This window comes from Girardinichthys multiradiatus, chromosome 12, assembly GCF_021462225.1.
Source record: "Girardinichthys multiradiatus isolate DD_20200921_A chromosome 12, DD_fGirMul_XY1, whole genome shotgun sequence".
Classification (NCBI taxonomy): domain Eukaryota; kingdom Metazoa; phylum Chordata; class Actinopteri; order Cyprinodontiformes; family Goodeidae; genus Girardinichthys; species Girardinichthys multiradiatus.
Genome location: NC_061805.1, coordinates 29,402,089 through 29,415,486, shown reverse-complemented (window position 1 = coordinate 29,415,486; position 13,398 = coordinate 29,402,089). Strand labels below are relative to the sequence as shown.

General features: G+C 39.8%; 1 protein-coding gene across 3 annotated transcripts in view; it reads left to right on the top strand.

The window, feature by feature from the left end:
• LOC124877689 (netrin receptor UNC5C-like) overlaps positions 1-13,398 on the top strand; it is a 348,599-nt gene that overhangs the window by 296,257 nt on the left and 38,944 nt on the right. For all 3 annotated transcript variants that reach the window (XM_047381101.1, XM_047381100.1, XM_047381103.1), the window contains 3 exons: positions 3,412-3,629; positions 8,487-8,622; positions 11,674-11,761. In XM_047381101.1, the coding sequence (XP_047237057.1) occupies positions 3,412-3,629; positions 8,487-8,622; positions 11,674-11,761 (442 nt within the window). The remainder of the gene's footprint in view (positions 1-3,411; positions 3,630-8,486; positions 8,623-11,673; positions 11,762-13,398) is intronic.

The window sequence follows — 13,398 nt, the reverse complement described above, 5'->3', positions numbered from 1 at the left end:
GCAATGAATCTAAAATATATGAATGTTAAATTTTCATCATGACATTATGGAAAATAATGAACTTTATCACAATATGCTAATATTTTGAGAAGGACCTGTATATGAAAATATATATATGACATTGTTTCAGTGTGTGGGTTCTTGGAGTCAGTGGATGAAGAGCCATAACACACAGAAATATCCAGGACATGAGCTACAAGTGTCACATCCCTTGTGCTAAGCCACTCCCAAACAAAGACAATGTCAGAAGCATCTTACCTGTGCTGTTTAGAAAAACCACTGCACTGTTTCTTAGTGGCCGTCTTTTCAGATGAAAGTGAATTCAGCATTTCAGTCAGTCATTTTCTACCGCTTATTCCATAGTGGGTCGCGGGGGAGCTGGTGCCTATCTCCAGCAATCTATGGGCGAGAGGCTGGGTACACCCTGGACAGGTTGCCAGTCAATCGCAGGGCAACACACAAACAACCATGCACACACTCATTCATACACCTAAGGGCAATTTAGATGGACCAATTAACCTAACAGGCATGTCTTTGGACTGTGGGAGGAAGCCGGAGTACCCGGTGAGAACCCACGGTGCGCAGTTGGTAGCACTGTTACCTTGCAGCAATAAGGTACTGGGTTCAATTCCTGGCCTGGGGTCTTTCTGCATGGAGTTTGCATGTTCTCCCTGTGCATGTGTGGGTTCTCACCGGGTACTCTGGCTACCTCCCACAGTCCAAAGACATGCCTGTTAGGTTAATTGGTCTCTCTAAAATTGCCCTTAGGTGTATGAGTGTTTGTGTGTTGCCCTGCGATGGACTGGCAACCTGTCCAGGGTGTACCCTGCCTCTTGCCCATAGACTGCTGGAGATAGGCACCAGCTCCCCCGTGAATTCAGCATTTCATTTGGAAAAAAAAGTTCCTGAGCCTGGAAGAAGAGTGAAAAGGCACAGAATTCAAGTTGATTAAGGTCCTATGTAAATTTTGTACAGTCAGTGAGGTGGGGAGCCATTATCAGCTGCTTTTGTTTGACTGTGTTTTATCAAGTCTAAAGTTAACACAACTGTCTTCTGTGAAACTCTAGATCACATTATGGTACCCTCTGATGACAAGCGTTATAGAGATGCTAATATTATTTTCCAGCAGGACTAGGCACACGTCTGCACTGCCACAAATACCATTAACTTGTTTTATGACCATGATATCACTATACTTAATTGGCTTTCAAACGCGTCTGATCTAAATCCCATGGGAAAAATATGGGGTTTTGTCAAGAATAAGATGGTAGACATCAGATAATGCAGAAGGGTTTTGAGTTTTAGGATTTACAGAAATATTCAAATTTTTTTGGACTCCACTACCTACACAAAAATAAAAAAAATGTTATACATTGAGATTTTTCCTGTTGGCTTTTCAATACACTTTTTATTCAAATCAAATTTCTGTAAACCCTTAAGCACCATTTGTAAATTGTCAGCGGTTGGTGTTTGTGCAGCAACTTGTGCTGGAATCATTACAATTCCACTCACTGTTTACAGTAAAAACAAGAAAGAGGTCAGAGCTGGAGCAGAAATAAAACAGCAAGCTATAAATAAATGTACGTATTCTGTGGTGAATGCCGTGTGTAGAGATGGGGTGACAACCTCTGATTGCTAATAATGAACAAATATGTCCTTGAATATATCTCTCTGTGTCTCATTCTCGCTGTGGTTTTCTTCTACTTGTTGATTACATTTCTCAAGGGATTATTTGGCAGAAATATCTGTTGACTTTAAGGGAAGTAGAGAACGTAGAGGACTGATAGCTGACAGATGCATGTGTGTGTGTTGGGCTGGATAGAAATACAGGTTTCAAGTGCTATGCATGGTGGGAACAAAGTTGTATTTGTTCTCAGTAGGTAAGTGCCCTTCTGTGATCAAAGCAAAATTTAGTAACTAATCGTTTGAATTATGGACAGGCACTCCTGCCTTCATAGACAGCCTGTGTATTATTAGGTGAAGCTGCCCTGTATCAGCTGTCAGCAAATGGAGTAAAGAAATTACAAGCTGCTCTAAATTATAAACTTGTTTGTGCTATTTAGTGATAAAAGTAAAGGACCATGAGTCTTGCATATCCTTTGGCAATAGGTTAACCTTGGGAAAGTTAGCTTCTTCTTTATTTCTGAATATGAGCCCTTTCTGACAGACATCCAGAGTGACATGCTGAGAATTTTCCATTGGGCATTGGATATGTGAGACCTGCAGCCTGATCATTATAAACCAAAAAAAAGAGGACCTTATATTTCCAGAGGTTCCCAAATACTGTATTAAAATTTAATAGAAATATGTTCAATACAAGTTACATAATTAAAACTTAAATATCTTCAATTTAGAAAGTAACCTTTCTAAATTAAAGTTGTAGCAAGACAGGTTCACAAACATACAAGAGGGACTATGAAGAATTTGTTCCCAAGTTGCTGGGACTGGAGCTTCTGGGACTAAGATCAAGTTTAGTTTCAATTTAGTTTACCTCAGTTATAGTTTTACCTATATAGCTCCAAATGACAACAAATGTCCTCTCAAAGCAAGTTACATGACAAACAGGTTATACCCATTATAAAGATCCAACCTCAGCTTAGATCAATCCAATTCATTAAATACAGTCTAGTCATATAGTTGCATTAAAATTCAAGTACATACAGCCAAAGTAATTTGATCATGTAATGGTAGTTGGTCAAAATTCCAGCTGTAATTCATGGAACTAATACAGCCAAAATTATACACAAAATATGTTTATAAGCTAATGATGTGTTCTTTCTTGAAAATACAAAGCCCTCACTGCCAGAGACATCAACTCTAATAAATATGTTTTCAACATTTCATTTAACTATTCAATTAATTGGAGCAAATCAAAGGCTCCTCCTGTCTCCTCTAATATTCATCTCAGTCCAACAACCATAGAAAATGCTGTATTTTATTTATTTATTAACAGCAATCTTTGAAAACGGTTTCATATTTCAGGCTATCAAATCATAGTAATAATAATAACAATATGTCTGAGCTTGAGTAAATTTGTAAATTTAAACTCAGAGACAAAATGTAGTCTTTACTTGCCATCTACACCCTTCCCCTGTTTTGTTCTTACCTCCTTCTTCCAGCAGCCCCTATGTGCAACTGCTATGACTGGTACATGATCCAGTACCAGCTTCAGATACCTTATCAACAGCCATACCTACCCTCATCTTACTCCCCTTACCCCGGCTCACTGATTTGACAACAATTCAAACTCACCTGTAATGCTGACAAAATAATATATTTTACTTCACCCTTCACTGTCCTCTTATAACAATTTCTCTGGCTCTGACTCCGGTTCCATTTTGGTTCTTCTTTCTTTAACATGATTAAATGATTGATTTTCTCTCTTCCTATCTTTTTGTTATATCACTTCAGCTGATCTACTGACTGCGCCTCCTGATCTGACAAATGCAGCTGCAATGTATCGTGGCCCAGTTTACGCACTTCACGACGTGTCTGATAAAATTCCGATGACCAACTCCCCCCTCCTGGATCCTCTTCCTAACTTGAAGATCAAAGTCTACAACTCATCAGGCCTGGTCACACCACCAGATGACCTCAGTGGGGACTTCACCTCAAAATTGTCTCCTAAGGTAATGTGCATCCGCTAATAGAGGCGGAAACTTCCATCTTCATTTTGATATTCTCTGACTGCAAAGTTTTTCTTTATCTTTGCAGTGAAAAGATAATCAGATAATCTCTCTTCTAAAATAGCACAAAAATGATTTGAAAATGCAGGTGTTTCTGGTCAAAGACCAAAAGCAAACACTATTACTATACAGGCAGCACAGTGCCCCAGTTTCTTCCCTCGGCTCTGTCAACTACATGGCATGCATACTAGAGCTGGTTGTCACAAATAGAGATGAAACCACTCAGATTCATCTCAGTACCTGACCTGAGGCAGTATTAGAGTTGAGCACCTGATCTTTGAGCCCTACATGAGTAGTGGTGATTTCATTCAATCTTATGTCCTTTTTTTTTTTTTTTTTTTTTCTTACCTTAACAGTTCTGAAAATCCTGCTGCAGTAAGTAAACTTGCCTCACCTACAGTCCTGTTCAAAATCTTAGGAACCAAAGAGTGGCAAGAATTAGCATTTTGCACTGTTGGATCTTAAGAATGTCTTAAGTAGAACTTCACAATGAATGATTAATGGGAGCAAGAGACAAAAAACTTTGGGCAGACAGCCCAATGACAGCCACATTTATACTTTTGTCAGTAGTTTAAGACCACAGTCTTTAAAAGTCAAAATCTGTGAAAAAATTTAGATTCCATGTCATTTTCTTTCAAGTATTCACACTGTCAGGACCTCCTGATGGCAAAGTCAAAAAACTCACTGTCTTTGAACATGGTAGGATTGTTGACCTGCATAAGCAAGGCATCTAACAGGCATCTCAAATTTCTTAAAAGATATTGAGGGTTTGTAACAAAAAACAATATAGTGGTAGACCCAATTTGGCACTGAACCGCAGGATCCAATTGGCTGTCCACCAAAACACAGGATGATCCTCGACCTAAATTAAGTCAAGTCAAGCCAAGTCAAGCCAAGCCAAGCCAAGTTTATTTACATAGTGGTTTTCAGCAACAAGGCACTCAAAGTGCTGTACATGAGGAAAAACATTACAATGATAAAGAAAATCAAACACAGAAAAACAAATCAAATGACATTAACAATCCTTGGGAGTTTACTGGTAAGAGCTGGTTGTAATCCAATCTTTCTAATAGAGGTAAGTAGCTCATTAAGTCCTCTGTGGTAAGGAATTCATCCTGTGCTAGAAGAAAAATGATAATATTAATCCTTGAGGTCGCTGGTATGAGGCAGTTGTGGTCCCATCATTCAAATAAGCTGGGTCACTGGTATAAACCATTTTTAGTTCAAACTTTTTAAATACTAATAATGTTTGGCTTTCACTGGTATGAAATTGTTGTAAGACAATCCTTCTAAGAAATCTAAAAATCTCTGGTCATCGGTGTAAAAACAGCTTTAGTCAAATTTGCATATACTAATAATATTTGGCTTTTGCTGGTAATCTTTCTGAGGAATCTAAAAAACTATGAAAAGTAATGAAGTCACACATTCAGGTAAAGTAAGATAGGAGGGAAAAAATCATATTTCAGGCTCTATTCTGAGCAGAATACAGTCTGGAGTGGTACAAAAAAATCTCAGCTGGTGTAAGCAACACACACATAAGTAAAGATTTAGCAAGGATATGGTAGAATCTCGATGGTGCGAATATATGTCTGAGTGTGTTTGCAAGAATTAGACTGTCAACACTGATAGAATCGCCATTGTCCTTGAGAAGAGAGGTGGAAGTTTTATCAATCGGCCGCATAGTCCTATCAGCAAACAGCTGATAGGGTAGTGCTGGGGAAGAACGTCGTGTTTATATAACATCCAGGAGATATTTTGTCAATAGCCAGTTAGCAGAAGTTGCCAAGGCCACATTGGGGCACCGGATTTAGAAAAACAATAAATGTTGTGGTTCAGGCAGTTGTGAATTTCAAACTACCTTAGGAGTTTTACTGGTATGTCTCAATTGCGAATCCAAATAGCCAAATTTCTGGTACTTTCCGCAGATCTCGATGTACAACTTCTCCAAGATTATATTCTTTAACCTCTGAGTCCAACCGCTGCCAAGCTGTGATTCTGTTCAAGAATCGTGTCCAGCTTGCAATTCTGCTCTCTTAACATTTCAGTCTGAGTGTTGATTGCTCTGGAGACTCCATCTAACATCGCAGGCACCTTTAGAATGCTTTGAACAGCAGCCCACGTTTTGCGAATCACTCGATAAGGCAGGTAACCACCAACTCCAAACAGTAGAAATCCTTTTTATCGTAGTCAGGCACACAATATTTCATTGCTACTAAGAATCCATTGTGTATCCAGAGAAGAACGTCCCGTCTGGACAAGAGGGTTCTCCTTTACCCTCTCTTCCCGTCAAAAACATTTTATCCAGTACATTGAGACACCAGCTGACCAAATCCATAATTTCAAGTTTGCAGGATATGCAAAGCGAGGCTCTCAGAAAAATACAGACAAAAGCAGAAGCAGGGATCAGGAGGGAGGGAGGGAGAGAGAGAAAACGCGTGTGTCTTCTACCGAGAGATAAGTGGTCGACACCATAACTGAACTGTACATAACGGAAGGCCGGTATGAACCTCTCTGTACCTTTAAAAATTACAGTAACCTATCTCCAACCCAGCCCAGGAAGAGGAGAGTCATAGCTGAACACCACCTTGACGTCATGCAGTCTGAAACAAAAACAGCTTGTTCCACCATTGTGGACTCTTTCCAAGCAACTTTCAACCGAGGTCGGACAGGAGAGCCACCGAGCGCAAATGTCTCCTTGCAGGCGATAAGGCATAAGTCTTCAAACATGGATCCAAAGTAACTACGACCGGATGGTCGAATACCCGCCTATTGAAAGCAACTAGAAAATTAAGATATTAAGAATCACTTATCCAGAAAGGTTGCCGAAATGAGGTAATCTAACCTAATTTTGAGGTACATAAAGATAAACCTTGGTTTTCAAACATAGATAACACTGAATAGTAATATTTCGTAATTCCCTTGTTCCTTCATTTGTATATAGTTAATTAATATCTTTATTCAATAAATGTGTTTGTTAGTTTTAGTTAAATTGTAATAGTAAATAGTTTAATTTAAATATGTTTAACTTTAAGTTGAATTATTTTTATTACTAAATTCTTATATTTTAATAAATTGTGTGCATTTATTCCGTGTGTGCAAAATTTGCTGTTTAGAAATGCCACACCTCAATTGACCCTTTTATCTACTGCTCTAATACCACTGCCATGTTGGGCTTGTATTCATAGAACAACACTTAACAGACCGAATGTTTATTTAATTACATTTTAAATAACATAATCATTATAATAGTTAAAACACAAAGGAGCACCAAACATAGGACATTAAAAAGGTGGAAGAAAGTTTTTTTCCCTGACAAGAAAAATTTTCACCTTGACGGTCCTGATGGCTTCTAATGTTACTGGCATGACAAGCATATCCCACATGAGATGCTTTCTATGAGCACAGTGGTGGTGGGAGTGAGGGGGGGATCACTATTTGAGGTGCCTTTTACGTCAGTGGAACAATAGAGCGTCAGGTTGTGCAGTGGTGTCAAGCAGCAGCTGGCTATGTGGAGATGTTGCAGCGGGCATCCTTCATGACTGAGGGCCCTCATCCGTGTTGTAATGACTGGGTTTTTCAACAGCACAATGCTGCACCTCACAATGCCTGCCTGACAAAAGACTTCTTCCAGGAGAATAACGTCACTGAGTGTTCTCCTGATCTAAATCCGATTGAGAACATTTGAGGATGGATGGCAAGGAAAGTTTACAAAAATAGACAAAAGTTCCACACTGTGCATAGCCATCTTCACTTGGAGCAATGTCCCCACTAGTCTCCTGGAAACACTTCCATCAAGCATGCCTGGCGGAGATACACATCACTGAGTCCTTTTTTTAACACTTTAATCCTGTTCTGAGGGGGTTTTGTTGTTTGTTTGAGCTATGGTCTTAAACTTTTGAACAGCTGATGAACATCTTATTTCAGTTAAATCGTTGTTTTCAATAAATTGCCTGCTCAAGATTTTTTGCCTCTTCCTCCCGTTTCTTCTTTTAACATTGTGAAGCTCTACTTAGAACCACCAATAATGCAAAAAGAAAATTCTTGCAATTTTTTAACTGGTCTTAAGATTTTGACCAGGAGTGTATATCAGTTTTTATTTCAGTTCAAGTAACTTTTTGTTTATATCACATTCCATTCTAGCTATTTATAACATTGTGGGGTTAGGATGTAAACTAGTAAATTTAACATCCCTGCAATGTAGAATATAAGATCAGCAAACTGTATGAACCGCGTAAGGAAAGAAACGGACACAAACTAAATGGTAAATAGACTGAACTTATATAGCACCTCTCACTCAAAGCGCTTTACGTTAGAGCCACATTCACCCAGACACACTCACTAATATGCATACATTCATCCACCGATACGCAGATTGGTAGGCAATTTGAGGTTAAGTGCCTTGCCCAGGGGCACATTGACATGTGGCAGGAGGAAGCTGGAATCAAACCCACAACTTTGGGATTGCAAGATGACTACTCTTCTCACTGAGCCAAAGTCTAAGAATTGCCATGGGCAGTAAATATCTTTACAATATATTTTAATTGTATGCATGTTCATGTGTGTCATTAAATATTCAATAGTTTAGAATAGGCATCTTTTATCCATGGTTGGATAGTTCTAGCTTGTATTATAGTTCTATTAAAAAAATAGTTTAATTGCTTGTTTAATATTCACTGAAGAGTATCCTCGCTGGAACCATCTGGTATAGCATTCAATGGATGTCACCTTATGTCAGATCTTGTACCTCTTCTTCCTCAACATCTTGTTGTAACTCTGACTGATGTCCTATTTTATTCCTAGGTTACTCAGTCTCTGTTGGATAACAGTGACAGCCTGAACCTTCGTAGCCAGAGTTTAGCCCGGATTAGAGATCCCTCCTGTACTGCTCACGGATCCTTCAATAATCAGGGAGGACACCTCATCGTACCCAACTCAGGTTAACAAACAAGCTATTTCATCCAGTCATCCAGTCATTACAAAAAACATAAATGAAGGGTTTGAAATTAATTGCTAATAATACCAATAACACCACCATTAGGGACATTCTTTTGAAGATCAGCATATTTTGGACCAGGAAGACGGGTGGTAAGAAAGACATCTACATTAAATATTAAGAACCAGCACTAAACAGTGGAGCTGGCTTCAGGTTCCTTGTTTCGAACACCTACATTACAGCCTTGCAGCCTTGACACATTGAGACATGTTCCTAAATCAGCTCACATGTTGGCATCATTACGTAACATGTTTGGGTCGTTAAGTGATAATGACCTGAACATTGAACCGAATAGCAGGTAGGGCCAGTGACTTAGGGGATCTTAACGGTCAAATTTGTTAACTTAACAGCCCTGTTAGGGACCTTACCAGCCTTTTAAGTCAATTGTTCAGAGTACAATTTAAAAGCCAGATACTTCCAACCCATATTTAAAACAGAACAAGACTTTGGGATGAGATATGAAATGCCTTCAAGAAATAAGAGAAGTCTAGTTCCCTTCTACTAAAGCACTTACAGGGGTTGGACAATTAAACTGAAACACCTGTCATTTTAGTGTGGGAGGTTTCATGGCTAAATTGGACCAGCCTGGTAGCCAGTCTTCATTGATTGCACATTGCACCAGTAAGAACAGAGTGTGACGGTTCAATTAGCAGGGTAAGACCACAGTTTTGCTCAAAATATTGAAATGCACACAACATTATGGGTGACATACCAGAGTTCAAAAGAGGAAAATTACTGGTGATGTATCAAGAGCCACGGTATCCAGGGTAATGTCAGCATACCACCAAGAAGGACGAACCACATCCAACAGGATTAACTGTGGACGCAAGAGGAAGCTGTCTGAAAGGGATGTTCGGGTGCTAACCCGGATTGTATCCAAAAAACATAAAACCACGGCTGCCCAAATCACAGCAGAATTAAATGTGCACCTCAACTCTCCTGTTTCCACCAGAACTGTCCGTCGGGAGCTCCACGGGGTCAATATACACGGCCGGGCTGCTATAGCCAAACCTTTGGTCACTCATGCCAATGCCAAACGTCGGTTTCAATGGTGCAAGGAGCACAAATCTTGGGCTGTGGACAATGTGAAACATGTATTGTTCTCTGATGAGTCCACCTTTACTGTTTTCCCCACATCTGGGAGAGTTACGGTGTGGAGAAGCCCCAAAGAAGCGTACCACCCAGACTGTTGCATGCCCAGAGTGAAGCATGGGGGTGGATCAGTGATGGTTTGGACTGCCATATCATGGCATTCCCTTGGCCCAATACTTGTGCTAGATGGGCGCGTCACTGCCAAGGACTACCAAACCATTCTTGAGGACCATGTGCATCCAATGGTTCAAACATTGTATCCTGAAGGTGGTGCCATGTATCAGGATGACAATGCACCAATACACACAGCAAGACTGGTGAAAGATTGGTTTGATGAACATGAAAGTGAAGTTGAACATCTCCCACGGCCTGCACAGTCACCAGATCTAAATATTATTGAGCCACTTTGGGGTGTTTTGGAGGAGCGAGTTAGGAAACGTTTTCCTCCACCAGTATCACATAGTGACCTGGCCACTATCCTGCAAGAAGAATGGCTTAAAATCCCTCTGACCGATGTGCAGGACTTGTATATGTCATTCCCAAGACAAATTGACGCTGTATTGGCCGCAAAAGGAGGCCCTACACCATACTAATAAATTATTGTGGTCTAAAACCAGGTGTTTCAGTTTCATTGTCCAACCCCTGTAGATTATTATGTCAGTTTTGTCTGTCTCTAAAACTGCGCCACTTTCAGTGATTGTTCTAATCTAAACTTCAGTATGTTATGTCAGATATACTTAGGATTAATGTCATTTTTTAAAACAGCCAAAAACTCCAAGCGTGTCGTGTTGGGTTGATAAAAGACCCTAGTGCAGATGAAAAACTTACAGGTGTGGAACAAGGACGTTTGGGCATACAGCATGGGCTGAGAAACAGGCAGTAGATAAGAGCACTGAACATGAGACAGTCCAACAGAAGAATCCAGCAAAAATATGAAAGGCAGAGAGCCTAAATACAGAGGGAAGTGTGGAGAAAGGCATGGCAAACAGGTGTGAGCTATCAGGTGAAGGCGAGGAACAGCAGAGACAGAGGAACTGAGGTGGGAGGAGACTAATTGGTACACAGGAGCTGAGTGGAGACAAATAAATCCTTAGGGAAATCTAACAGAAATAAACCTAAAGGTACAAGAACATAAGAATGAGCTAAGAACTAATTCACACAGGAATAAACTAAAATGGCAGCAACTAGAGAACATAAACAACAGGGATATGAGGAAAACTGACATGAAAGAAACTCAAAACTCAAACCCCTAAGGATCAAACTCAAACCCCTAAGGATCATAACACAGTGAACCATTTTAAAACCATTGTGATCTGCTCAGTAGCAAATCCACAAAGAACTTGCTTAAAAGAAAAAAAGCATGATTGTAAAATGCCAAGCCCATGTTTCGAAGTAACATATTATGAAGGAATTGGATACGGGCTGTGAATTGTGGATACTTCTTTACAATGTCCATAAGAACAAGATTCTGTTCTGTTTCCACAGAATGTTGCATTTGTTTAAATATTGATTTGCCATGTATCAAAGAGGATCAAATGTTTGTTAAAATATTTCCATAATCTAAACTGTTTGACTTTGACTTATGTACTTTTTTAGTATTCGTATATAATTATTTCGAAGTTGTAAGTTGGCAGAAATAATGAATAAAATAACCAGATGAGATATGAAGCAGTTCAGAAACTCTATGAAACATTACGGCATATTTCACTTGATGATATATTAAATAGAGAGCTTTATATGGGATGCCTTAAAAAACGATGGGTAAAAAAAATTCATCAAGATGATAAAATGGGAACTGGTTGTGCATTTAATTATTCAGTTGTGCATGGTGAAATTAATCAATGTAAAGAAACTGATTTTTTGCCTTGGTCTGTTTTGCCCTACATGTCCTTTCTCATGCAGGTGTGAGCTTGTTGGTGCCAGCAGGCGCTGTCCCACAGGGTAGAGTGTATGAGATGCATGTTACTGTGCACAGGAAGGACAGCTTAAGGTAACTTTATAGCATTGTTCTTTAGCTTCAACAGGCTACCTTTTTTATCTTGTCCAATTTTGCACATTTTTTATTAGATATACAGTACAGACCAAAAGTTTGGACACAACTTCTCATTCAAAGAGTTTTCCTTATTTTCATGACTATGAATATTGTAGCTTCACACTGAAGGCATCAAAACTATGAATTAACACATGTGGAATTATATAATGAACAACAAAGTGTGAAACAACTGAAAATATGTCTTATATTCTAGGTTCTTCAAAGTAGCCACCTTTTGCTTTGATTACTGCTCCGCACACTCTTGGCATTCTGTTGATGAGCTTCAAGAGGTAGTCACCTGAAATGGTTTTCCAACAGTCTTGGAGGAGTTCCCAGAGATGCTTAGCACTTGTTGGCCCTTTTGCCTTCACTCTGCGGTCCAGCTCACCCCAAACCATCTTTATTGGGTTCAGGTCCGGTGACTGTGGAGGCCAGGTCATCTGGCGCAGCACCCCATCACTCTCCTTCTTGGTCAAATAGCCCTTACACTTAGAGGTGTGTTTGGGGTCATTGTCCTGTTGAAAAACTAAATGATGGTCCAACTAAACGCAAACCGGATGGAATAGCATGCCGCTGCAAGATGCTGTGGTAGCCATGCTGGTTCAGTATACCTTCAATTTTGAATAAATCCCCAACAGTGTCACCAGCAAAGCAACCCCACACCATGCTTCACAGTGGGAACCAGGCATGTAGAGTCCATCCGTTCACCTCTTCTGCGCCGCACAAAGACACGGTGGTTGGAACCAAATATCTCAAACTTGGACTCATCAGACCAAAACACAGATTTCCACTGGTCTAATGTCCATTCCTTGTGTTCTTTAGCCCAAACAAGTCTTCTGCTTGTTGCCTGTCCTCAGCAGTGGTTTCCTAGCAGCTATTTTACCATGAAAGCCTGATTCACACAGTCTCCTCTTAACAATTGTTCTAGAGATGTGTCTGCTGCTAGAACTCTGTGTGGCATTGACCTGTTCTCTAATCTGAGCTGCTGTTAACCTGCGATTTCTGAGGCTGGTGACTCGGATTAACTTATCGTCCGCAGCAGAGGTGACTCTTGGTCTTCCTTTCCTGGGGCGGTCCCCATGTGTGCCGGTTTCTTTGTAGTGCTTGATGGTTTTTGCGACTGCACTTGGGGACACTTTCAAAGTTTTCCCAATTGTTTGAACTGACTGACCATCATTTCTTAAAGTAATGATGGCTGCTCGTTTTTCTTTACTTAGCTGCTTTTTTCTTGCCATAATACAAATTCTAACAGTCTATTCGGTTGGACTATCAGCTGTGTACTGTATCCACCTCCTGCACAACACAACTTTCCCAACCCCATTTATAAGGCTTGAAATCCCACTTATTAAACCTGACAGGGCACACCTATGAAGTAAAAACCATTTCAGGTGACTACCTCTTGAAGCTCATCAACAGAATGCCAAGAGTGTGTGGAGCAGTAATCAAAGCAAAAGGTGGCTACTTTGAAGAACCTAGAATATAAGACATATTTTCAGTTGTTTCACACATTTTTGTTCAGTATATAATTCCATGTGTTAATTCATAGTTTTCAATTCAATTCAATTCAAAAATACTTTATTAATCCAAAAGGGAAA